The sequence below is a fragment of the Symphalangus syndactylus genome, chromosome 9, assembly GCF_028878055.3.
Source record: "Symphalangus syndactylus isolate Jambi chromosome 9, NHGRI_mSymSyn1-v2.1_pri, whole genome shotgun sequence".
In the NCBI taxonomy this organism is placed as follows: Eukaryota; Metazoa; Chordata; class Mammalia; order Primates; family Hylobatidae; genus Symphalangus; species Symphalangus syndactylus.
Window position 1 is genome coordinate 97,524,251 of NC_072431.2, and position 27,759 is coordinate 97,552,009.

At 41.5% G+C, this 27,759-nt stretch overlaps 1 protein-coding gene across 1 annotated transcript; it reads right to left on the minus strand.

Moving 5' to 3' along the window:
* Positions 1 to 497: 497 nt before the first annotated feature.
* Positions 498 to 26,893, minus strand: LOC129490742 (protein C-mannosyl-transferase DPY19L1-like). The gene is made up of 7 exons (XM_055294541.2): positions 26,877 to 26,893; positions 26,025 to 26,144; positions 24,405 to 24,579; positions 23,539 to 23,638; positions 22,260 to 22,385; positions 3,137 to 3,330; positions 498 to 1,231 (listed from the first exon to the last, which is right to left on the minus strand). Exons 2-6 carry the CDS (start codon positions 26,088 to 26,090, stop codon positions 3,174 to 3,176), a joined length of 624 nt encoding a protein of 207 aa, XP_055150516.2. The 5' UTR covers positions 26,091 to 26,144; positions 26,877 to 26,893; the 3' UTR covers positions 498 to 1,231; positions 3,137 to 3,173.
* Positions 26,894 to 27,759: the final 866 nt, after the last annotated feature.

Genomic DNA, 27,759 nt, shown 5'->3' on the forward strand with positions numbered 1-27,759 from the left:
AAACAACTGGCATAAAATTCATAAAAATACAATACTCCTATGCGGTATCACTTTATTCCTGATACATACTTTCATTTTCTCATTAATACCACTGCCTATTTTAACACTATACCTTTTTTGCTAAGCATTTTTAGAGGCTTATCTTTTTAAAGAAATACGGCCCCAACTTTGTTTTCTAAAATATCATAGCAATAGCTATTTTGATCGCCTCTTTGCCCATCCTTACTTTCCTCACACTAAAGCAAAAATATTTTTAAATGCTAAAAATATGCAAAACACTGAGCTTTAATACTGTTTTGTCATGCCTATGGAACCTGCTATCACTCTGCATTGCCATCAAAGGTGTGGATGCTCCATGGCGCTGGAGCTGCGAGCTGTGGCCATGGCTGCGTAGCAGGGACCTTCAGGCCTCTGCTCCAAACTGGCTCCCCTAATATATAGTCACATTTTGCTGGGGGTTACATTCATAAACACTGCTACAAAAGGATTAGCTTCTGGAAAAAGCTAATTTATACTACTTTTAATGGTTCCCAGCAAATGAAGCAGTTATAATAGTATTTTTAATGCTTTTTTCCTATACAGAATTTCTACTTATTACATGTGAACTTATTTGGAAGGAAATTACTGGGGGTGAGAAAAATATAAAATAAATGTACAAGTATAATTTTTAAAAATTGTAACTGCTGGATGTACACAATCAGCCACACTCACGTGAGAAACAATCACAGATAAGCAGAACGCACCTCCCTCTCCCTGTCCATGTCCACTCCCATCCTCAGCCTCAAGTGTCGACTGCCCATTTTCCTGGACTGTTGTGCATCATCGCTCAAATGTTGCTTTTAATCCACAAATCATGGGCTGCTTCCCTATTTTCTAAAACTAGCAAAAGCCTAAGAAATAAAAACAGTCAACCAGCAAATGAGAAACAGTGGCCACAAATCTGAAGAACACTGCCAGAGTCCCTCTCCTGAGCTGCCTCCAGGGAAGGAGCATCCCTGAGAGCTGCGGCTCTGAGCGCTGGGGCAGGGCTGGGGGCGGTGCTTCTCTGAGGGCACACTCCTCAGCCTTTGCAGCTGACTCATGTCACCAAGCTGCTGCTTCCCCGGGACCAGGCCTGCCCTTGGGCTCTGGTAAGAAGGTAGAAAGGGAACAGTGGCTTCCAGGAGTGGGCACCAGAAACCATGCCTGAGGACTAAGGTCTCAAGGACAATCCACAATGAGGTTCATCTGCCTGTGGTTAAGAAAGAGAAGCAGTATAATTAAATGTGTAGTCAGTCAGCCATAGTCACGGTTTGCTTAGAATTTAAAGACACATGCACATGTATGTTTATTGCAGAACTATTCACAATAGCAAAGACTTGGAACCAACCCAAATGTCCAACAATGATAGACTGGATTAAGAAAATGTGGCACATATACACCATGGAATACTATGCAGCCATAAAAAATGATGAGTTCATGTCCTTTGTAGGGACATGGATGAAACTGGAAATCATCATTCTCAGTAAACTATTGCAAGGACAAAAAACCAAACACCGCATGTTCTCACTCATAGGTGGGAATTGAACAATGAGAACACATGGACACAGGGAGGGGAACATCACACTCCGGGGACTGTTGTGGGGTGGAGGGAGGGGGGAGGGACAGCATTAGGAGATATACCTAATGCTAAATGACGAGTTAATGGGTGCAGCACACCAACATGGCACATGGATACATATGTAACAAACCTGCACATTGTGCACATGTACCCTAAAACTTAAAGTATAATAATAAAAAAAAAACAGTAGGCTTGTGTGCCAGTTGAAAATAAATAAATAAATGAATAATAAAAAAACTCTAAAACCTTTTCTCAGAGCTATGAGGTTTCATCGTTTTGAAGAATCTCATTTCACACAAATTAACTTCTAAGAAACAAAAATTCATACAAGGAATTCAAAGAAGGTGTAGAAATTTTTCAAAATAAAAATAAATAGGAAGAAAAAAACTAAAGAGGAAGACGAAATACACTCATTCCTCATACTGAAATGATGATTTTTAGAACAAAATTATAACATAACGCTAAGGCTTTGTCTTATTAAAGACAGGCAATCTTAAAAGTAAAATATAAAAACTTCATTTATTGTTATTCTTTACGTTTTTGACAGGAAAATTAGTAATGTTTTATTGTATCTTAAGAGTAAAAGAAAAATTACCATGTACTATAGTCTACTGTTCCACTATAAGTGATGTCTACTCAAATATACATTCATTTTTAGATGCACTATATTTGGGGTTGTTCAAAATAGTTTTTCTTAAAACTAAAACATGAAAAAATTTTAAAGTGGTTTAAAGGTATTAAAATGTAAACATTTGAATAATGCTAAAAAATGAGAAAAATGCAGTTACCAATAATTTTTTTAAAACCAAGAATAAGTATTTGATAAGCAACTAAATGAGTAGACAGTACTTATTTGACAGAAAATGTGGGGAGGAGGAGAAGAGAGAGAGGGAGAGAGAGAGAAAGAGACATCATAATGCCACATGGCTGGAAGTTAAGGGAATTTCCTAACCACAAGGCCCAAGAGTTTGGATTAATAATGGGTAGGAAAAGCTTCATTAACAAGAGAACAGAGAACAAAAAGAGCACAAGGAAGTAAAACAGACAGACAGTTCTACATAGCAAACACTCCATGTCTGCCCCATCTACTGTAACTCAAGCTGATGACAGGGGCTGACATGACCGAAGAACTTACAATCATCACTGAAATGTCCAAAAGACAAGAGCAAGAGGCAGAAAAAAGAAGCAAGGGGCATTAATAGTTCTTACACTATAAAATCAGCCCCTACATTGTCAGAATTGTCCTGTATTTTCATGTCATCCTTGTCACAACCCATTGTGTTTTCTTTATACAGGTAACTTTGCTCACTTTAGCACAAATATTGAAGTCAAGTACAAGCATATACTCATTTGCATAGCAAATTTTAAAGGGGGCATTGAAATAGTAACCAATTGATAAAGGTATGAGTCATTTTTATAATTAGAATGACATTCAAATTGACCAAAAATAAAATGTTTTCTATTTGAAAACAGTTACCTATAAAAGTTTTGGGGATATGAACAACACATGACTTAGCAAAACATTAAAACCATTACTGATGTAGTTCTCCGTAGGCAGCGGTTCATGTAGCAGTCATTCTTTTACAACTTCCAGGACTTTGTAAACACTGTTCTGGAATACAGTGGTGAAGTGAGGTTTGGAATCCTTCACCAAGAGGTTACATAAGGGAGTTTTCCCAGCATTGGCAGGACCTTCTACATCCCAAATTTCAGGCATACTGCAACCAGGCCTAGAAAGATGAATGTACACATTAAAAATCAATATGCATTATATAACTGCAGAGAAAGCAGAACACTTCTTATATTCCTGACCTCATTTCCTTTTTTCCACTTAAATTACTTCAGTTTTTAAACAATCCTGTCATCTAGCTTTCATGCGCGTCCATGTGAAGAGACCACCAAACAGGCTTTGTGTGAGCAATAAAGCTTTTAATCACCTGGGTGCAGGCAGGCTGAGTCCAAAAAGAGAGTCAGTGAAGGGAGATGGGGTGGGGCTGTTTTATACGATTTGGGTAGGTAAAGGAAAAAGGGGGGTTGTTCTCTGGTGGGCAGGAGTGGGGGTCACAAGGTACTCAGTGGGGGAGCTTTTGAGCCAGGATGAGCCAGGAGGAGGAATTTCACAAGACAATGTCATCAGTTAAGGCAGGAACAGGCCATTTTCACTTCTTTTGTGGTGGAATGTCATCAGTTAAGGCAGGAACCAGCCATCTGGATGTGTACATGCAGGTCACAGGGGATATGATGGCTTAGCTTGGGCTCAGAGGCCTGACATTCCTGTCTTCTTATATTAATAAGAAAAATAAAACACAAAATAGTGGTAAAGTCTTGGGATGGTGAAAATTTTTGGGGGTGGTATGGAGAGATAATGGGTGATATTTCTCAGGGCTGCTTTGAGTGGGATTAGGGGCAGTGTGTCAACCTAGAGTGGGAAAGATTAAGCTGAAGTAAGATTTTGTGGTAAAGGATAATATTGTGGGGTTGTTAGAAGAAACATTTGTCATTGAGAATTATTGGTGATGGCCTGGACACAGTTTTGTATGAATTGAAAAACTAAACGGAGTAAGAGAAGGAGAAAAACAGGTATTAAAAGACTAAGAATTGGGAGGACCTAGGACATCTAATTAGAGAGTGCCTAAGGAGGTTCAGCATAGCCTTGCCAGCAAAGATTATTTATTTACTTTAAGAATTAAGAGTGGCGGTTTGGGGATAGCATCAGGAGATATCAGCTGTGATGGCTTGGAGAAACAGTGTAAACTGGCAGTGTAAACAAGAGCAGGGTATGTATGAGTAGTTGAGAACGGTGAATAGGAGTATGACTAGACAGAAGATAGTAGAGATGACAAGTTTTTTGGGGGCACAGTCCAAGTTGGTCTGGTGTCTGGAATGAGACTGGGGCCTAATAAAATGGAGCATCTATATGGGAGCTTAAATGGGCTGTACTTTGTAGCATTCTGAGGACAGGCCTGAATTCTGAGAAGGGAAAGTGGTAAAAGTATTGTCTATTCCTTTTTAAGTTGGTGGCTGAGCTTGGTGAGGTGTGTTTTTAAAAGACCATTAGTCTGTTCTACTTTTCCTGAAGACTGAGGACCATAAGGGATATAAAGGTTTCACTGAATACTAAGAGCCTGGAAAACTGCTTGGCTGATTTGACTAATAAAGGCTGGTCTGTTATTAGACTGTATAGAGGTGGGAAGGCTAAACTGAGGAATTATGTCTGACAGAAGGGAAGAAATGACTGCGGTGGCCTTCTCAGATCCTGTAGGAAAGGCCTCTACCTATCTAGTGAAAGTGTCTACCTAGACTAAGAGGTATTTTAGTTATCTGACTCGGGGCATGTTGAGTAAAGCTAATTTGCCAGTCCTGGGTGGGGGCAAATCCTTGAGCTTGATGTGTAGGGAAGGGAGGGGGCCTGAATAATCCCTGAGGAGTAGTAGAATAGCAGATGGAACACTGAGAAGTTATTTCCTTGAGGATAGATTTCTACAATGGAAAGGAAATGAGAGGTTTTAAGAGGCGGGCTAGTGGCTTGTACTATAGCATAGCCTGCCTTTGCTGGTGTGTGGCAATTAGGCCTGGTGGAACTGCCATCAATAAACCAAGTGTGATCAGGGTGAGAAACAGGGAAGAAGGAAATGTGGGGAAATGGGGTGAACGTCAGGTGGATCAGAGAGATGCAGTCATGAGGGTCAGGTGTGGTATCCGGAATAACGTGGGAGGCGCGATTGAAGTCCGGGCCAGGAACAATGGTAATTGTGGGAGACTCAACAAAGAGTGAGTACAGCTGAAGGAGCTGGGGAGCAGAAAGTATATGCATCAGGTGTGAGGAAGAAAATAGATTTTGGAGATTATGAGAGCTGTAGAGAGTGAGTTGAGCATAGTTTGTGATTTTAAGGGCCTCTAAAAGTATTAGGGTGGCAGTAGCCACTGCATGGAGACGTAATGGCCAGCTTAAAACAGTAAGGTCAAGTTGTTTGGACAAAAAGGCTACAGGACGCGATCCTGGTCCTGTGTAAGAATTCCTACTGCACAGCCCTGCACTTCAGCTGTGTGTAATGAAAAGGGTTGGGATGAGTCAGGGAGAGCTAGAGTGGGGGCAGTCTCTAAAGCTGTCTTCAAGGAACGGAAAGAGGAGTGGGGAAAGGATTTAGGATCTATGGGGTCAGCTAGGTTTCCTTTTGTGAGTTTATAAAATGGTTTTGTCAGGATGGCAAAACCAGGTATCTAAAGTTGAAAGTATCCAACCATGCCTAGGAAGGAAAGGAATTGTTGTTTTGTAGAAGGTGCTGGGGTTTGAGAGATCAGTCGGACACCATTGGCAGGGAGAGCACGTGTGTTTTTATGAGAATTAAGCCGAGATACGTAACAGATGAAGAAGAAATTTGGGCTTGACTGAAGTAATAGGGGCTGTCTGTGAGGCCTTGCGGCAGTATAGCCCAGGTAATTTGCTGAGCCTGATGGGTGTCAGGGTCAGTCCAAGTGAAAGAGAAGAGAGGCTGGGATGAAGGATGCAAAGGAATAGTAAAGAAAGCAAGTTTGAGATCCAGAACAGAATAATGGATTGTGGAGGGAGGTAATGAGGATAGAGAGTATATGGGTTTAGCACCACGGGGTGGATAGGCAAAACAATTTGGTTGATAAGGCATAGATCCTGAACTAACCTGTAAGCCTTGTCTGGTTTTAGGACAGGTAAAATGGGGGAATTGTAAAGGGAGTTTATAGGCTTTAAAAGGCCATGCTGTAGCAGGCGAGTGATAACAGACTTTAATCCTTTTAAAGCGTGCTGTGGGATGGGATATTGGCATTGAGCAAGGTAAGGGTGATTAGGTTTTAATGGGATGGTAAGGGGTGCATGATTGGTCACTATGGAGGGAGTAGAGGTGTCCTATACTTGAGGGTTAAGGTGGGGAGATACAAGGGGAAGATGTGAAGGAGGCTTTGAACTGGGGGGAAAGGCAGCAATGAGGTGTGGCTGTAGCCCAGGAATAGTCAGGGAAGCAGATAATTTAGTTAAAGTGTCTTGGCCTAACAAGGGAACTGGGCAGGTGGGGATAACTAAAAAGGAGTGCTTAAAAGAATATTGTCTAATTTGGCACCAGAGTTGGGGAGTTATAAGAGGTTTAGAAGCCTGGCTGTCAGTATCCACAACAGTTATGGAGGCAACGGAAACAGACCCTTGAAAAGAAGGTAATGTGGAGTGGGTAACCTCCGTACTGATTAAGAAGGGGACGGACTTACCCTTCACTGTGAGAGTTACCCAGAGCGTCTGCGATGGTCCTGTAGGCTTCTGAGGCGATTGGGCAGTGTCAGTCTTCAGCTGCTAAGCCGAGAAGATCTGGGAAGGTGTCAGAGAGCCTTGGGCCAGAGTTCCAGGGACTCTGGAAGTGGCTGCCAGGTGAGTTGAACAGTCTGATTTTCAGTGGGGTCCTGCATAGATGGGACACAGCCTAGGAAGAATCCCGGGCCGTGGGCATTCCTTGGTCCAGTGGCCAGATTTCCAGCACTTGTAGCAAGCTCCTGGGGGAGGAGCTTCTGGAGGAACCCTGGCAGCTGCGGTTCAGGCATTTGGAAGTTCTTGTGTGCTGGAGATATGGCTGGGATTTGTCTCACAGTGGAGGCAAGGAATTGCAACTCAGAAATACATTGCTACTTGGCTGCCTCCACTTTATTATTGTACACCTTGAAGGCGAGGTTAATTAAGTCCTGTTTTGGGTTTTGAGGGCTGGAATTTAATTTTTGGAGTTTTATTTAATGTTGGGAGCAGCCGGGTGCGGTGGCTCACGCTTGTAATCCCAGCACTTTGGGAGGCTGAGACGGGCGGATCACGAGGTCAGGAGGAATGGAGGGTGGAAGGTTGCCTATAGTGAAGGAGGCAAGTCCACAGAAAAGAGAGGGTAGAGACATGGAGACAAGGGGTGGGGGATGCTTGCCCCCCAGGAAAGTGGAGAAGGGGTAGAGACATGGAGGGAAGGGGTTGGGGCGTTCTTGCCCCCAAGAAAAGCGGTACTTGCCGCTAAGGGTGAAGGACCAAGACAGGCATCCCTGCGTGGTCAGACACCTCTGAAACATGGGTGAATAATCATGTAGGCATCCTGGCTAACACGGTGGAACCCCCATCTCTACTAAAAATACAAAAAATTAGCCGGGCGTGGTGGTGGGTGCCTGTAGTCCCAGCTACTCGGAGAGGCTGAGGCAGGAGAATGGCGTGAACCCGGGAGGCGGAGCTTGCAGTGAGCCGAGATCGCGCCACTGCACTCCAGCCTGGGTGACAGAGTGAGACTCTATCTCAAAAAAAAAAAAAAAAAAAAAAAAAAATGTTGGGAGCAAATTGGGTAATAGAATGTATATTGAGAATAAGATGGCCTTTTGACCTTTTAGGGTGTGGGGCTGTAAAGCATCTCAGGGTTGCTGCCAAGCAAGCCATGAACTGGGCTGGGTTTTTTATTTGATGAAAAAGAGCCTAACGCTATCTGATTTGGGATAAAGAAAAAGAAGCATTAACCTTGACTATGCCTTTAGCTCCAGCCACGTTTTTTTTTTTTTTTTTTTTTTTGAGACGGAGTCTCGCTCTGTCACCCAGGCTGGAGTGCAGTGGCGCGATCTCGGCTCACTGCAAGCTCCACCTCCCGGGTTCACGCCATTCTCCTGCCTCAGCCTCTCTGAGTAGCTGGGACTACAGGCGCCCGCCACTACACCCGGCTAATTTTTTGTATTTTTAGTAGAGACGGGGTTTCACCGTGGTCTCGATCTCCTGACCTCGTGATCCGCCCGCCTCGGCCTCCCAAAGTGCTGGGATTACAAGCATGAGCCACTGCGCCCGGCCTCTCCAGCCACCTTTTTAAGAGGAAATTGCTGGGCAGGTGCGGGAGGGCTGGTTGCGGAACAAAACTGTAAGCTGGACTGGGTGTGAGGAGGAGAGGTGATAAAAGGATTACAGGGTAAGGGAGCAGAGGCTGAGGAAGAATTGGGACCTAGCTCGGCCTGGCGAGGAGCAGCCTGGGGAGGAGGGGAGAGGTCAGGTGGGTCTGTAGAAAAGGAAGATTGGAAAGAGGAAAGACTCAGTGACGCTTGGGGTTGGGACTGAGGGGACAGGCGGGAGGGAAAAAAAGGAAGATTTGGGATGAGTTGCATTGGGAACAGAGACTAGAGAGGGACCGATGTGTAAAAGAATGCCTGGATGTCAGGCACCTCAGACTGTTTGCCCATTTTACGACAAGGATTATTTAGATCTTGTAGGATAGAAAAATCGAAAGTGCCATTTTCTGGCTATTTGGAACCGCTGTCAAGTTTGTATTGGGGTCGAGTGGCATTGCAGAAGAAAATAAGGCATTTAGGTTTTAGGTCAGGTGTGAGTTGAAGAGGTATTAAGTCTTTGAGAACACAGGCTAAGGGAGAAGAAGGAATGGAGGGTGGAAGGTTGCCTATAGTGAAGGAGGCAAGTCCACAGAAAAGAGAGGGTAGAGACATGGAGACAAGGGGTGGGGGATGCTTGCCCCCCAGGAAAGTGGAGAAGGGGTAGAGACATGGAGGGAAGGGGTTGGGGCGTTCTTGCCCCCAAGAAAAGTGGTACTTGCCGCTAAGGGTGAAGGACCAAGACAGGCATCCCTGCGTGGTCAGACACCTCTGAAACGTGGGTGAATAATCATGTAGGCATCCTCGTGTCATTAAACACCAAGGGAAGACTCTTCCTGATTCCGTGACCAGCGCCGGAGTTTTGGGTTCACAGATAAAATGCGTCGCCTTTGTCTCTACCAGAAAAGGAAAGGAACTGAAATTAAGAGAAGAGAGAGATTTAAGTGTGGCGCCAAGATTGAAAGGAGAAAGAGGTTGAAGGATAGTGAGAGAGGTTGGAGAAGAGAGTAAAGAGAGGCCGCTTATCCGATTTAAAATTGGTGAGATGTTCCTTGGGCTGGTCAGTCTGAGGACCTGAGGTCGTAGGTGGATCTTTCTCATGGAGCAAAGAGCAGGAGGACAGGGGATTGATCTCCTAAGGGAGGTCCCCCAATCTGAGTCATGGCACCAAATTTCACTTGGATCCTTGTAAAGAGACCACCAAACAGGCTTTGTGTGAGCAACAAGGCTGTTTATTTCACCTGGGTGCAGGCAGGCTGAGTCCAAAAAGAGAGTCAGCAAAGGGAGGTAGGGGTGGGGCCATTTTATAAGATTTTGATAGGTAAAGGAAAATTACAGTCAAAGAGGGGTTGTTCTCTGGTGGGCAGGAGTGGGGGGTCACAAGGTGCTCAGGGGGAGCTTTTTGAGCCGGGATGAGCCAGGAGAAGGAATTTCACAAGGTAATGTCATCAGTTAAGGAAAAGACTGGCCATTTTCACTTCTTTTGTGGTGGAATGTCACCAGTTGAGGCAGGAACAGGCCATTTAAATATCACTTCTTTTGTGATTCTTCAGTTACTTCAGGCCATCTGGATGTATAAGCATAGGTCACAGGGGATATGATGGCTTATCTTGGGCTCAGAGGCCTGACAATATTGATTTAAAAAATTATAAAGAACAAATATGCTTAGTTCACAGGCAAGTTGCATTAATTGTATAGATGCTCCTCAACTTACAATGGGGTTATGTTCCAATAAACCCATCATAAATTGAAAATGCATTTAATATACCTAATCTACCCAACATCACAGCTTAGCCTAGCCTACCTTAAACATGCTAGGAACACTTGTATTAGCTTACAGTTTGACAAAATCATCTAATACAAATGCTGTTTTATAACAAAATGTTGAACATCTCATGTAATTTATTGAATGCTGTACTGAAATCGAAAAACAGAATGGTTGTATGGGTATTTGAAGTATGCTTTCTACTGAATGCATATGGCTTTAACACTGTCATAAAGTCAAAAAATCAGTAGGTCAAAACATCTTAAACTGGACAGTCGATATTCTAGAATGAATCAATTTAAAGAAATTCTGGTAGTGTTGGACATACATCTTAGCTAAATACATAATTAAATCTCAAAAGCAATATATATAAAGAATAGAATAAGTAAAATTGGCATCATATGACATTCGCCTAAATAAGTCCTTCAAAATAACAGTACCATTTATTTTAAATCAAGAACAGTTTTATAAATATAACTGTTGGATACCGCTATCTACCTTTTGAGGAATTTTAAAAAACAGAAAAACATATGGGAAAATTATACAGAATTGACAACTGCTCATGTTTTATCATAATTGCCTCCCTTTTTATTTTTATTTCTAAATAAGAGAAAAAAAATTCCCAGCAAGTCCCTCTTATGTTTAGTAGCAGTCCCTCCCTCACTCTCCTCCATGAGGCAAACACTGTAGCAGGGATGTACATCATTTTCCCTTTTTAAATAACATATTTAATTTATAAGTAATCAGTCATTATAAAAGTATCAAAATATAGACCTACATACATTTTAAGAAATGAAAGTCACCATCATCTCCAATAGCATTTCTCAGAGGTGACTTCTATAAACAATCCAGCATATATCCTGCTGGACCTTTTTCAAAAAAAAAATTTTTTTTTTAATAGCTTTTGCAAAACAGGTGGTTTTTGATTACATGGATAAGTTCTTCAATGGCAGTTACTGAGATTTTGGTGCACCCATCACCAGAGCAGTATCAAGTGTACTCAGTGTGTAGTCTTTTATCCCTCACCCCACTCCTCGATTCTCCCGAGTCCCCATAGTCCATATCATTCTTATGCTTTGCATCCTGGTAGCTTAGTTCCCACTTATAAGTGAGAACGTACAGTATTTGCTATCTGCTGGATCTTTTTCCAATGTCAGACACACATATAGACACAGATATCATTATATACATAGATGCTGTGATGATGAGTATTGAGTGTCAACTTGATTGGATTGAAGGATCAAAGTATTGTTTCTGGGTGTGTCTGTGAGGGTGTTGTCAAGGGAGATAAACGTTTGAGTCAGTGGACTGGGAGAGGTCGACCCACCCTCAATCTGTGTGGGTACCATCTAATCAGCTGCCAGCATGGCTAGAATAAAAGCAGGCAAAACAATGTGGAAGGACTAGACTGGCTGAGTCTTCTGGCCTCCATATTTCTCCTGTGCTAGACACTTCCTGCCCTTGAACATTGGACTCCAAGTTCTTCAGTTTTTGGACTCTTGGGTCTACATCAGTGGTTTGCCAGGGAACCTTGGACCTTCAGCCACAGATTGAAGGCTGCACTGTCAGCTTCCCTACTTTTGAGGTTTTGGGACTTGGACTGGCTTCCTTGTTCCTCAGCTTGCAGATGGCCTATTGTGGGGCCTCACTGTGTGTTTGTGTGAGTCAGTACTCGTTAATAAACTCCCTTTCATATATACATCTATCCTATTAATTCTGTCCCTCTGGAAAACCCTGACAGATGCTCTTGAGTTGTTTTTACAAAAATCGAATTATTCTGGGACTCTATACTGAACAATAAAATGTGGCACTATTTTTCCATCTCAGTGCATAAAGACCTACTCTATTGTTTTTAAAAGCTGCTAGTTCTCATATGTATTATTTAACCAATTCTTTACAGATAGATATTTTAATTGTTTCCCATTTTGCCATTATAAAGCAATGCAGCTACAAGCAGTCTTGTGCAGTGCTCCCTTCTGCAAACTAAACCTCTAGAGCAGAAGTCCCCAACCTTTTTGGCACCAGGAACTGGTTTTGTGCAAGACAATTTTTCCATGGATTGGAGGGTGGGGGCAATGGTTTTGGGATGAAACTGTTTCACCTCAGATCATCAGGCATTAGATTCTCATAAGGAGTGTGTACCCTAGATCCCTCGCATGTGGAGTTCACAATAGAGTTCATGCTCCTATGAGAATCTAATGCTGCCACTGATCTGACAGGAGCCAGAGCTCAGGCTGTAACGCTTGCTCACCCTTTGCTTACCTCCTGCTGTGAGGCTGGGTTCCTAACAGGCCACAGACCAGTACTGGTCCATGGCTGGGGGCTTGGGGACCCCTGCTCTAGAGGCAACATTATCACTCTGCCAAAGGACTGCACATTTTTTTTTTTTTTACCTTCCCTTCATCAAACTATCCCCTAGAAATGTTTTGCCAATGAGTGTTCCCATGAAGAGGGTTCAAGTGCACACTTTTTGCACATCCTTGATGACACTGGTTTCTACTGACATGGAACACCTATGATCATATGGCTGGGCATGAGTTTTCTACCTTTTAATTTTCTCATACACGTCAAGGCTGAACTGTTACAACACTGAGGGCCCATGGTGGCAGAGAGTGAGACACACAGAAAGTAGAGAATGACCCACAGTTTTCCTGAGTTCAACAGCTTTTAGGAAAAAGAGAGGGCAAACAGCTGTCTTGGGGATCTCTGTTTGCCTTGTGCAACACTATTTATTGCTCATCTGAGTTTCCCAAGGTTTCCCAGGCCAGCCATCTGCAAATAGCATTAGTGGAAATCTGAATAATTTTCTTCTAAATGCACGTATTTTATGTCAACTCTATTATTGGAGTAAAAGAAAGCAGAGAACTGTAGTTAAATAAAAACTAATCTACAACTTGCATGCAAGTAGATTTGAGGGTTTATATTTAAACACAGTGTCAAATATTTTTTTTTTTTTATTATACTTTAGGGTTTTAGGGTACATGTGCACAATGTGCAGGTTTGTTACATATGTATCCATGTGCCATGTTGATTTCCTGCACCCATTAACTCGTCATTTAGCATTAGGTGTATCGCCTAATGCTGTCCCTCCCCCCTCCCCCCACCCCACAACAGTCCCCGGAGTGTGATGTTCCCCTTTCTGTGTCCATGAGTTCTCATTGTTCAATTCCCACCTATGAGTGAGAACATGCGGTGTTTGGTTTTTTGTCCTTGCGATAGTTTACTGAGAATGATGTTTCCCAGTTTCATCCCTGTCCCTACAAAGGACACGATCTCATCATTTTTTATGGCTGCATAGTATTCCATGGTGTATATGTGCCACATTTTCTTAATCCAGTCTATCGTTGTTGGACATTTGGGTTGGTTCCAACTCTTTGCTATTGTGAATAGTGCTGCAATAAACATACGTGTGCATGTGTCTTTATAGCAGCATGATTTATAGTCCTTTGGGTATATACCCAGTAATGGGATGGCTGGGTCAAATGGTATTTCTAGTTCGAGATCCCTGAGGAATCGCCACACTGACTTCCACAATGGTTGAACTAGTTTACAGTCCCACCAACAGTGTAAAAGTGTTCCTATTTCTCCACATCCTCTCCAGCACCTGTTGTTTCCTGATTTTTTAATGATGGCCATTCTAACTGGTGTGAGATGGTATCTCACTGTGGTTTTGATTTGCATTTCTCTGATGGCCAGTGATGATGAGCATTTCTTCATGTGTTTTTTGGCTGCATAAATGTCTTCTTTTGAGAAGTGTCTGTTCATGTCCTCTGCCCACTTTTTGATGGGGTTGTTTGTTTTTTTCTTGTAAACTTGTTTGAGTTCATTGTAGATTCTGGATATTAGCCCTTTGTCAGATGAGTAGGTTGCAAAAATTTTCTCCCATTCTGTAGGTTGTCTGTTCACTCTGATGATAGTTTCTTTTGCTGTGCAGAAGCTCTTTAGTTTAATGAGATCCCATTTGTCGATTTTGGCTTTTGTTGCCATTGCTTTTGGTGTTTTAGACATGAAGTCCTTGCCCACGCCTATGTCCTGAATGGTATTGCCTAGGTTTTCTTGTAGGATTTTAATGGTTTTAGGTCTAACATATAAGTCTTTAATCCCTCTTGAATTAATTTTTGTATAAGGTGTAAGGAAGGGATCCAGTTGCAGCTTTCTACATATGGCTAGCCAGTTTTCCCAGCACCATTTATTAAATAGGGAATCCTTTCCCCATTTCTTGTTTTTGTCAGGTTTGTCAAAGATCAGATAGTTGTAGCTATGCGGCATCATTTCTGAGGGCTCTGTTCTGTTCCATTGATCTATGTCTCTGTTGTGGTACCAGTACCATGCTGTTTTGGCTACTGTAGCCTTGTAGTATAGTTTAAAGTCGGGTAGCGTGATGCCTCCAGCTTTGTTCTTTTGGCTTAGGATTGACTTGGCAATGCGGGCTCTTTTTTGGTTCCATATGAACTTTAAAGTAGTTTTTTCCAATTCTGTGAAGAAAGTCACTGGTAGCTTGATGGGGATGGCATTGAATCTATAAATTACCTTGGGCAGTATGGCCATGTTCACGATATTGATTCTTCCAACCCATGAGCATGGAATGTTCTTCCATTTGTTTGTATCCTCTTTTATTTCATTGAGCAGTGGTTTGTAGTTCTCCTTGAAGAGGTCCTTCACATCCCTTGTAAGTTGGATTCCTAGGTATTTTATTCTCTTTGAAGCAATTGTGAATGGGAGTTCACTTTTTTTTTTTTTTTTTTTTTTTTGAGACAGAGTCTCGCTCTGTCGCCCAGGTTGGAGTGCAGTGGCGCAATCTCGGCTCACTGCAAGCTCCGCCTCCCGGGTTCACGCCATTCTCCTGCCTCAGCCTCTCCGAGTTCACTCATGATTTGGCTCTCTGTTTGTCTGTTATTGGTGTACAAGAATGCTTGTGATTTTTGTACATTAATTTTGTATCCTGAGACTTTGCTGAAGTTGCTAATCAGCTTAAGGAGATTTTGGGCTGAGACAGTGGGGTTTTCTAGATATACAATCATATCATCTGCAAACAGGGACAATTTGACTTCCTCTTTTCCTAATTGAATACCCTTTATTTCCTTCTCCTGCCTGATTGCTCTGGCCAGAACTTCCAGCACTATGTCGAATAGGAGCGGTGAGAGAGGGCATCCCTGTCTTGTGCCAGTTTTCAGAGGGAATGCTTCCAGTTTTTGCCCATTCAGTATGATATTGGCTGTGGGTTTGTCGTAGATAGCTCTTATTATTTTGAGATACGTCCCATCAATACCTAATTTATTGAGAGTTTTTAGCATGAAGGGTTGTTGGATTTTGTCAAAGGCCTTTTCTGCATCTATTGAGATAATCATGTGGTTTTTGTCTTTGGTTCTGTTTATATGCTGGATTACATTTATTGATTTGCGTATGTTGAACCAGCCTTGCATCCCAGGGATGAAGCCCACTTGATCATGGTGGATAAGCTTTTTGATGTGCTGCTGGATTCGGTTTGCCAGTATTTTATTGAGGATTTTTGCATCAATGTTCATCAAGGATATTGGTCTGAAATTCTCTTTTTTGGTTATGTCTCTGCCAGGTTTTGGTATCAGGACAATGCTGGCTTTGTAAAATGTGTTAGGGAGGATTCCCTCTTTTTCTATCGATTGGAATAGTTTCAGAAGGAATGGTACCAGTTCCTCCTTGTACCTCTGGTAGAATTCAGCTGTGAATCCATCAGGTCCTGGACTCTTTTTGGTTGGTAAGCTATTGATTATTGCCACAATTTCAGAACCTGTTATTGGTCTATTCAGAGATTCAACTTCTTCCTGGTTTAGTCTTGGGAGGGTGTATTTGTCGAGGAATTTATCCATTTCTTCTAGATTTTCTAGTTTATTTGCATAGAGGTGTTTGTAGTATTCTCTGATGGTAGATTGTATTTCTGTGGGATCGGTGGTGATATCCCCTTTTTCATTTTTTATTGCATCTATTTGTTTCTTCTCTCTTTTCTTCTTTATTAGTCTTGCTAGCGGTCCATCAATTTTGTTGATCTTTTCAAAAAACCAGCTCCTGGATTCATTAATTTTTTGAAGGGTTTTTTGTGTCTCTATTTCCTTCAGTTCTGCTCTGATTTTAGTTATTTCTAGCCTTCTGCTAGCTTTTGAATCTGTTTGCTCTTGCTTTTCTAGTTCTTTTAATTGTGATGTTAGGGTGTCAATTTTGGATCTTTCCTGCTTTCTCTTGTGGGCATTTAGTGCTATAAATTTCCCTGTACACACTGCTTTGAACATGTCCCAGAGATTCTGGTATGTTGTGTCTTTGTTCTCATTGGTTTCAAAGAACATCTTTATTTCTGCCTTCATTTCATTATGTACCCAATAGTCATTCAGGAGCAGGTTGTTCAGTTTCCATGTAGTTGAGCGGTTTTGAGTGAGTTTCTTAATCCTGAGTTCTAGTTTGATTGCACTGTGGTCTGAGAGACAGTTTGTTATAATTTCTGTTCTTTTACATTTGCTGAGGAGAGCTTTCCTTCCAACTATGTGGTCAATTTTGGAATAGGTGTGGTGTGGTGCTGAAAAAAATGTATATTCTGTTGACTTGGGGTGGAGAGTTCTGTAGATGTCTATTAGGTCCACTTTATGTAGAGCTGAGTTCAATTCCTGGATATCCTTCTTAACTTTCTGTCTCGTTGATCTGTCTAATGCTGACAGTGGGGTGTTAAAATCTCCCATTATTATTGTATGGGAGTTTAAGTCCCTTTGTAGGTCACTGAGGACTTGCTTTATGAATCTGGGTGCTCCTGTGTTGGGTGCATATATATTTAGGATAGTTAGCTCTTCTTGTTGAATTGATCCCTTTACCATTATGTAATGGCCTTCTTTGTCTCTTTTGATCTTTGTTGGTTTAAAGTCTATTTTATCAGAGACTAGGATTGCAACCCCTGCCTTTTTTTGTTTTCCAGTTGCTTGATAGATCTTCCTCCATCCCTTTATTTTGAGTCTATGTGTGTCTCTGCACGTGAGATGGGTTTCCTGAATACAGCACACTGATGGGTCCTGACTCCTTATCCAGTTTGCCAGTCTGTGTCTTTTGATTGGAGCATTTAGCCCATTTACATTTAACGTTAATATTGTTATGTGTGAATCTGATCCTGTCATTATGATGTTAGTTGGTTATTTTGCTCATTAGATGCTATAGTTTCTTCCTAGCCTCGATGGTCTTTACAGTTTGGCATGTTTTTGCAGTGGCTGGTACCGGTTGTTCCTTTCCATGTTTAGTGCTTCCTTCAGGAGCTCTTTTAGGGCAGGCCTGGTGGTGACAAAATCACTCAGCGTTTGCTTGTCTGTAAAGTATTTTAATTCTCCTTCACTTATGAAGCTTAGTTTGGCGGGATAGGAAATTCTGGGTTGAAAATTCTTTTCTTTAAGAATGTTGAATATCGGCCCCCACTCTCTTCTGGCTTGTAGAGTTTCTGCTGAGAGATCAGCTGTTAGTCTGATGGGCTTCCCTTTGTGGGTAACCCGACCTTTCTCTCTGGCTGCCCTTAACATTTTTTCCTTCATTTCCACTTTGGTGAATCTGACAATTATGTGTCTTGGAGTTGCCCTTCTCGAGGAGTATCTTTGTGGCGTTCTCTGTATTTCCTGAATCTGAATGCTGGCCTGCCTTGCTAGATTGGGGAAGTTCTCCTGGATAATATCTTGCAGAGTGTTTTCCAACTTGGTTCCATTCTCCCCATCATTTTCAGGTACACCAATCAGACGTAGGTTTGGTCTTTTCACATAGTCCCAAATTTCTTGGAGGCTTTGTTCATTTCTTTTTATTCTTTTTTCTCTAAACTTCCCTTCTCTCTTCATTTCATTCATTTCATCTTCTATCAGCGATACCCTTTCTTCCAGTTGATCGCATCTGCTACTGAGGCTTCTGCATTCTTCGCGTAGTTCTCGAAACTTGGCTTTCAGCTCCATCATCTCCTTTAAGCCCTTCTCTCCATTGGTTATTCTAGTTATCCATTCTTCTAATTTTTTTTCAAAGTTTTTAACTTCTTTGCTATTGTTTTGAATTTCCTCTCGTAGCTCAGAGTAGTTTGATCGTCTGAAGCCTTCTTCTCTCAACTCATCAAAGTCATCCTCCATCCAGCTTTGTTCCGTTGCTGGTGAGGAACTGCGTTCCTTTGGAGGAGGAGAGGTGCTCTGTTTTTTAGAGTTTCCAGTTTTTTTGGTCTGTTTTTTCCCCATCTTTGTGGTTTTATCTACTTTTTGTCTTTGATGATGGTGATGTACAGATGGATTTTTGGTGTGGATGTCCTTTCTGTTTGTTAGTTTTCCTTCTACCAGATAGGACCCTCAGCTGCAGGTCTGTTGGAGTTTACTAGAGGTCCACTCCAGACCCTGTTTGGCTGCGTGTCAGCAGCGGTGGCTGCAGAACAGCGGATTTTCGTGAGACCACAAATTCAGCTGTCTGATAGTTCCTCTGAAAGTTTTGTCTCAGAGGAGTACCCGGTTGAGTGAGGTGTCAGTCTGTCCCTACTGGGGGGGTGCCTCCCAGTTAGGCTTCTCAGGGGTGAGGGACCCACTTTAGGAGGCAGTCTGTCCGTTCTCAGATCTCCAGCTGCGTGCTGGGAGAACCACTACTCTCTTCAAAGCTGTCAGTCAGACAGGGACATTTAAGGCTGTGGAGGTTGTCGCTGAGTTTTTGGTTGTCTGTGCCCTGCCCCCAGAGGTGGAGCCTACAGAGGCAGGCAGGCCTCCTTGAGCTGTGGTGGGCTCCACCCAGTTCGAGCTTCCTGGCTGCTTTGTTTACCTAAGCAAGCCTGGGCAATGGCGGGCGCCCCTCCCCCAGCCTCGTTGCCGCCTTGCAGCGTGATCTCAGACTGCTGTGCTAGCAATCAGCGAGACTCCGTGGGCTTAGGACCCTCCGAGCCAGGTGCGGGACACAATCTCCTAGTGTGCCGTTTTCCAGGCCCATTGGAAAAGCGCAGTATTAGGATGGGACTGACCCGATATTCCAGTTGCCGTCTGTTTCCCCTTTCTTTGACTAGTAAAGGGAACTCCCTGACCCCTTGCGCTTCCCGAGTGAGGCAGTGCCTCACCCTGCTTCGGCTCGCGCACAGTGCACTTCACCGACTGTCCTGCACCCACTGTTAGGCACTCCCTAGTGAGATGAAACCGGTACCTCAAGCAGAAATGCAGAAATCACCAGTCTTCTGTGTCGCTGGGGCTGGGAGCTGGAGACCGGAGCTGTTCCTATTCCGCCATCTTGGCTCCACAGTGTCAAATATTTAAGGAATAATCAAGCCATACAATTAAGCCACTTGTAAATGAGATCATTTAAACATAGTGTTCACCAATTGCCAGGCACAGATTAAGCACTAGATGAATATTGGTTCCTGTTCCCCTTCCTCTCCTATCTGAGTTCCCCATCTGCTTCCCCCATTCCGACATACTTTCACGTCCCCGCAATGCACAGGGGTTTCAGGCTGATCATAACTGAAACGGAGAGTGAAGGCCAAAGAAATAAGGAAGGTCCCAAATCTGGCAGAAAGCTTTGTCAAGAAACTACCAGGCCGGGCGCGGTGGCTCACGCTTGTAATCCCAGCACTTTGGGAGGCCAAGGCGGGCGGATCACCAGGTCAGGAGATGGAGACCACAGTGAAACCCTGTCTCTACTAAAAATACGAAAAAATTAGCCGGGCGTGGTGGCGGGTGCCTGTAGTCTCAGCTACTCGGAGAGGCTGAGGCAGGAGAATGGCATGAACCCGGGAGGCGGAGCTTGCAGTGAGCCGAGATTGAGCTACTGCACTCCAGCCTTCGGCGACAGAGCGAGATTCCGTCTCAATAAAAAAAAAAGAAACTACCTAAACCCTAGATAAATATTAGTCGTTCTTCACTTTCCTCTCCTATCTGAACTCCCCATTTGCTTCCCTGTCGGGACAGAAAGCACAGCTTTTGTTTTGTGTCAAGGTTGAAGCAGAGTGGACCTGTCCAAGGTTTCCTGACAGTGTGTCATCAGCCTGGCTTAGATCTTGTACTAGATGGAGAGTGTTGTTTTAATGAGTGGGGAAAACAGATGAGAGAGTCATTTTAGTAGCTTCCTCCCACTCAACTCCTGCTGTGACAGACACAATAAATGGCAAGTCAGGGTCCAGATGGGGAAATCCAGCACACTCTCTTCTGCACCCCAATTCTCACTCTGAGTGCTCGTAAGTGACCTGAAGTCAGTTTAATGTCTGCTGATTTTGTTTAGTGTGCAAAGTTTATTGCCATATTTCCTGAATTTGCCTTCATATCCTTTCTTGTGTGGGTAAAACAGTGCTCTGCCTACTCTGCAAATAGCATGAACCCAAACATGAGACTGTTAGAGCTATACAAATCCAGGGAGCTCTCCCAACACTCTATAGCACAAAGCCTCTGCAACTTTCACATATTCGAACTGTATGTAGGGGTCTAGGAAAAAAAGGAACTCTTGAATTAAGGCTCATTGTGAGCTTGGAGAAAAAAGGTTATGAAAATTATTTTTATGTTCCAGTAACTTATAGTTGTTTCAAGAGAGTGAAGCCCAAAGAAATAAAGAAGATCCCCATTCTGGTAGAAAGCTATGCTAAGAACTGAGTTCTTCCTATTGCAAATGTCAGCCTACCATTCATTTCATATAATTTCCTAATAAGATCATTATGAGATGCTTAGAACTTTTCTGTCCTAAATTTACATAACAATGTGAAAGGTGAGTATATGAATTTCATATATATATCCACAAACGCTTAAAGCATTTTCTAAATTATTACAAACTAACATTTTCTATAAATCCTGACTGAATTCAAACCACATAGCACACATTCATAGGAAAATCATTCCATAATCAACAATTATTTTAGTTGCCTTATGAGGAAAGCTGTAGCTACTATGACTCAGAACTATTTTTCACTCACGACTCAGTATTTAACAATGTTGTCTTAATACCATATGTGTCATTGAAATATATGGTGGGCAAGTATGATCAAGCCACAAATATAGCAATCTCTTGAACACTTATGTTTAGTTACAGAGTAGTAAGAATTTTAAAAATATTATTATTCCATAAAATAGTGTTTATTTCTGATAAAATTATTCCTGTACTGTGCTCTCCATGAAGTGAATGTTTTGCTACTTTAAAAGCAGGCTGCTGTCACCTGCTGTCCAGTCACTTACGTGCCACATTTTTAGATAGCTTTAGATTCACATCTGCTTTGAAGATCTTACTGTCACTTGGAGCTATACTCAGCTTAGTAAACATCTCTGTGGAAATAGAAACTTTTAAAAACTATAAACCCAAGAGAATGTGGGTCACAGTAAAGTCATTTTCCCATTCAAGTAAGATGTGAAACACCAGGAAAGAAAAGCTTCATTCTGAGTTGATGCTGACAGGGTATCCCATCCATTGACAGGACATGGTGTAGCACAGAGACCCGGTAAGGATAATGTGGCCCCTGGTGCTCAGCTGCCTGACTTCACCAAAAGAGACTCCCCATTACTTGGTTTCAGACCCTGGAAGTCTTTTGAAAGAAAATACATCCAACTTTAAATAAAAGTTTATTTTAAAACATCAAAAGCAAATATGAACAATTTGGGAGATTATCAGCTAGTGCCAATAAAATCTCTTTAAGGTAGTATACACATACAAATCATTATTTTAAAAAAAGATATTTGTAAAGACTAGAAAAGAAAGTCTCCAAATCATTATCTAAAAGGTTTTTTTCAGGCCAGGCGTGGTGGCTCACACCTGTAGTCCCAGCACTTCGGGAGGCCAAGGCAGGAGTAGCACTTGAGGCCAGGAGTTTGAGACCAGCCTGGCCAACATGCAAAACCCCATCTCCACTAAAAATACAAAAATTAGGTGGAGGCTGCAGTGAGCCCAGATCATGCCACTGCTCTCCAGCCTGGGCCACAGAGTGAGAGCCTGTTTAAGAAAAAGAAAGTTTTTCCATGTATATTTTATGTTACATACACACCCCCACCACCAGCAAAGCATGTGCCATGTGCTTGAATTAACCTTCGTGTCTTACGATTATAAAATGCTAACTGTGTTGATACTCACTTGGATCTTCTTACACACCATGACTCTTCTAGAATGTAATAGTTCACTTTTAACTTTATCAGTTCTCGCTTCACTTCTTCGGCTGCTTTCCGACTATACATTGAGTATACTATTTTCGTTCTGGCTCTTTAAAGAAAAATAATTGGGCATAAAATTTTCAAGACTAAAACGATACAATAACACATTTGGAAGAAAGCACTGAATTAGACTAGAAGACAATGAAGAATAATCCAGTCAGGAGGAAATTCCCCATGGAAGTTCCCGCTAAGGGGCATCAGTGAGGTCAAAAGCAGAAGGCAGAAGGAGGACAAGTCGTGGGAGAAGAGGGTGACCTTTAATACACCCCTACATTTCCAAACTTGGTCTCTTTGTGTTTGTTCACTTATTTATTTGTCTTAAATTCTTCACTACTCTATCACATGTAAGAGTAAGGTACCCTGTGTGTGAACAGGGATGAACTACAACAAACACAACTATAGGACTACTCTGAAGCTGCAACAGTCCCAAATTTGATATCAACAATAATTCACATTAAATGGTTCTTCGTTTTATTTCTAGATTTAATAAAAACTAAACTTATTTGACAAAATTGGTCTGGAAATTAGCTTGATGAGATTGATTTTTTAATGAAAAAGCTTATTTGTGAATGTACATGCCATTGTTATGCAAAAGAAGATGCTAATAAGATTCACCTAATCACTTTGAAAATGAATAGCTTCACCTGCCTTAGAAACTGCATAAAAAATTAAATTAAAAAAAAATTTAGACAACATGTCTCTAAATTATTTTTTAAAGTCTCAAAAAAATCTAAAAAAACATAAAACACCCAAGATCATTCTAACAGGCTATACTGGTGAAAACCAGAATAAACTCCTCTTTGAATGGGATTCTATTTCAAATGACTTCTCCAAACTCAAGAAAAATCACCTATGAGAAAACTTAATAAACACTCTAAGCTAAACTCTTCAGGGAGTTACAGGATGAAAAGGACTTGGACATTTTAGAGCCCTGTTAACCTGTGGGAAAGTGCAATAGTATGACTTCTTTTTTCTGCCTGGTAGAGAAGACAGCCCCCAAAGTTGTCGCTTTCCTGCCCTGTGAAGCCTTAACGGATTTGTTTAGAGCTTAGCAGTCTTATTTCAGCTTTCTGCTCCCTGACTCGATAAGCCTCAGTTCATCATATCCTTTTGGAACATTCCTCATTACTTTGCTGGTGTCCTCCACTCACTGTCTGTTTGCATGGGAGGTTTGTTTTGATGATGCGAGACTGTGCACTGACCTCAAGCCTGCGTCTTCATAATGTGGATGATTCAAAATGGGTCGAAGCGCAGAGAGCTTAACACTTGCCATCGTGGGCATGGCACCTGCAAACACTGCATCTGGAAAGGAAGAGGAAGGTCTCAGGAAGACACTCACTGAGGGTGAGAAGGGGTCTCCTTCAAGTTTAAATCAATTATTTCACAGGTAACAGAGCAGAGGTCCAGCAGGTTCATGACTTCAAGATTCAATGGCAGAACTAGAATGAAGTCAGACGGCTGATAAAGTAGCAGTTGGCAGCCAGGCCTGGGTAAACTATTTTCCTTGGAAAATAGAGCTTCATCATCTCATCATTAAAGATTTCTTTCTTTCTTTAAAGAAAAATCTTAGAAATCTTTCCTGAATCTAAAAAAGAAGTATCAAATGGACTAGGAAAGCTTTATAGTAACAAGGAGTTCTGGAAGATGATTTAGTATTCAATCATTTGATACTCAGATGACAACAAAGTCTCCCTTTCCACACACATGAATAAAATGTCACATTCCATGAGTCTATTTCAAGAAGGAATGTGAAGGACTAATATTAAAAATACATTAAGAAAATAAGCACAGTAAAAATTATTTTAAATGTGGCATTTATGACTGTGAATAAATTTTGAAAAAATTAAAATCTATAAAAAATGGCAGAATAAATTACTAGGAACATATGTATAATGTTTCCCCTGTAAACCATTTAAACAGGATTGATACCTCCTTTGTTTTAGATATTCTAAAAGCAACATTGCTGAGAAAGAGTGAGATCAGTGGAAACAACTAGGGTTTAAAAGTTTGCAGTGGTATATAAAATTGTGGGAAAAACAGTTAAATAATATGATTTTTTTTTTTTTACCTGGTTTAGTACTATATTTGATCCATTCTATAAGTTCTTCTTGCGGCAAATTGCTGAACTCCCCTACAATATTCCACTGGGTTTGCAGATTTGCTGAACCTTGTATTGACATTGCTGCTAATATAGCAAAAACAACAGCACCAGGATGTACTTTGCAAAAGAGCCATCCAAATAGCTGAAACCAAATTAAGAATACATTGGTAATTGTTAGTATAAAGTAGTATGCATCTGTTATGCAAAACTTCTTCCCAGAGAAGAATGTGGCCTCTGCTGGAGTCCCAAATAAAGGATTAATTATCCTGAAGAAAAAGCCTCAAAATAATAATCTTTGGGATCAAAAGAATTCTACCATCAGCCTCATATAAGTGGAACACAATGTAGGAAGCTCTTTGCTCAATCTGCTTTCTTTACTCCCAGATTCAAGTAAAGGCACAACCAATTTACAAGGCCCAGTGCAAAACAAAAATGTGGGGTCTCTTGTTAAAAAATTATTAAGACGTTCAAAACAGCAGCAGCAAACATTCAACCAAGTTCAGGGTCCTTCTAAATGCGAGGTCCTGTGTGACCAGCAGGAACCCCACACTTGCAAAACCTGCCCTGGGTGACACTTTCTATTAGGTTGGTGCAAAAGTAATTGCAGGTTTTGCTATTTTTTAATGACAAAATCCACAATTACTTTTGCACCAACCTATATCATCAGTCATGCTGTGGGATAAGACTCAAGATTAAAGGCTTCCAACCAGCCTCCTTTCCTGAGCCTGCCTGAAGGGGTCAGAAAGGTGGAAAGTAGTGCCTTTCTAACATAATACAACATTCTGATTGGGAACCTCAAGGCTGGCTAATTTTTTCCACATGCAAATAGTCCACACTCCACAACAACACTTTGTTCTCTTGATCTTTCTCTACGTGTCTACAGAGCTAGATTTCAAGTTTCTTGAGGGCTTATAAACACTGGCTTTTGACTTTTCTGTCCACTACTCTCTCCTCTATTCCTAGAGTGCACAGTGTAGGTGCTTAGTGACTATCTGCTACATTTAAGGGAGGTGCTGCTGTTGTACCTAGGCTGGTTGACTGATGGAAAGGTGACACTAGGGAGAAGCATAAATCTGTGAATACAGAACAAGGAGGCAGTTATCCAGGAAAAATAAGCAGCAAACCACCAAGGAAGGCTTAAACTAAATTTTAAAAAGCACAAGTCAAGAATGTGCACACAAAATGTGAACCAAATGAAAAAAAAAAGTTTGATACTAAAAAAAGAACATATAATTTTCAAGCACTTATAACTTGAAATTGTTAGAATTCTTTGTGATATGAATGTCAAAACAAAAAAAGTTATTATTTGTACAATTAAGCTCTGCTTTCTGTCAGCACCTGCAGTAATCACTCATGAACTCAGTCTGTACTAAATCGGTATTTGTTGTACACCAACAACTATTTTAAATCTTTAGAAAGATAAAAAATGATCAGCTTTGGCCCTTACCCTTTAAGAAAGATAAGTACAAAACCATGAAGAGCTTTAACTATAATCACTTAAAAGACTTTGTAATTCATTATTTTGGGGCCACTCAATAATAAAGGCTAAAATTATCATAGTAGCTATACTCCAACATAACATATTACCTGTCTTGAGCAGATCAGTGATGCCATAACACACATGTGTGGTGTCAAGAAGAGTTTTAGTCTCATAATTAAAATACCAAGGGCCGTATATGCTAACAATTGCAATGCATGGTAAACCAACTGAAAGAAAGAAGAAAATATTTTTTACTCCTACTGTTTGTAAAGTTTACGAATACTAAGCTGGCAATATGCAGAAAGGGGTATGTTCTCCTTAGTAACAAAAAATACTACTACTTTGGTTTCTGAAATTTCTAAAACAATTCTTGAAATTCACTTTCAAACTGTTCCATTTTAGTGGAAGGCTACAATTATAAAGTCATTAAGGCAAGTGTTTCTGTGATTCTCAGAGTCAAACCTGTGGTTAATAAAGCCCACATTTTTTAATCTACCTTGATGCTACCATCAGACCAAGAAAAGACAGTGGTAAAAGAAATGACTGCTGCCTCGAGATCTGAGGGCTCCACCTTGGAACTGCCCTCAAAACCAGACTGGACCACTAGGAGAGGGGAGCAGTAACCATCACATCTCTGAGGCCTCAAGCAAGGTGAGCAGAGAGGAAAGTGATTTCCAATCATGCAATAGACACCTCACATGTATGTCTAAATGGGCTCCAGAAGTCAACTGCTATTAGCATAAAGATGATCAGAGCAGAACAAATGAGTTTCCTAGTTAATTTTAACAAATGAATGGTCAGTGAATATGCATGTAGCATTCTCATAAAAACACATAACAGGCTGTTTTCAAGATGATTGCTGACAATTGCCAACAAAGTTAGAAACTGGAAATAGAAAGGAAAGTCCAAATGCATGCAACTTTAAGATAAGTAAAATTATAATGATATTAAGTCTTTACCTCTCCATGATCAAACTGGTGTTTTCTGGAACAGAAAAAAATATATTGCTATCGATTCATTATTGAAGCACTTACTTCATATATTTGCATTTTCATCTTGCAAATAGGAGTTTTACAACTTCTATAACATTCTCTCAGGACACACAGAGGCAAATCAAAATAACTAAAAGTTACATGCCAAAACTGGTGCTATACTCTTTTAAGAAAGTTTATGAAGAATGACAATATTGTATTATATCCTAACTATTTGACCACATGAGTATTTATTAGGACAACAAAGGCACACTGTGGTGTCCCAGCTCCCTCACTGGTGATACCCCAGCCAAGCATGGAACGAAAAAAACCTCTGAGATTTTCACTAGGCAACCAAGTAGAGATAACAAATAGGTGGTTATATGTGTAAATCTGAGTTCAAGGGAGAAGTCTGGGTCAGAGACAGAAATGTGTGAGTTGACAACACACACCTTCTCTTTCTTAAGCACTGATATGTTCCCAAGACCTAGAGTAATACCTGGCACTTACAGCTCAACATTTTTAATGAATGAACAAGTGTATCAATAAACTGTTAATCCAGGCTGGGTGTGCTGGCTCACGCCTGTAATCCCAGCACTTTGGGAGGCTGAGGTGGGCAGATCACAAGGTCAGGAGATTGAGACCACCCTGGCTAACACAATGAAACCCCATCTCTACTAAAAAAAAATACAAAAAATTAGGCGGGTGTGGTGGCGGACGCCTGTAGTCCCAGCTACTCGGGAGGCTGAGGCAGGAGAATGGCGTGAACTTGGGAGGCGGAGCTTGCAGTGAGCCGAGATAGTGCCACTGCACTCCAGCCTGGGTGACACAGCGAGATTCCGTGTCTCAAAAAAACAAACAAACAAAAAAA

Coding starts and splice junctions, on each gene's coding strand:
- LOC129490742 (XM_055294541.2), bottom strand. CDS start 26,090: ATGAGACTAAAACTCTTCTTGACACCACACATGTGTGTTATGGCATCA. Junction 24,580..26,024: donor CACTGATCTGCTCAAGACAG/GTAATATGTTAT, acceptor ATTTGGTTTCAG/CTATTTGGATGGCTCTTTTG. Junction 22,386..23,538: donor TATGAAGACGCAGGCTTGAG/GTCAGTGCACAG, acceptor TTTTCTTTAAAG/AGCCAGAACGAAAATAGTAT.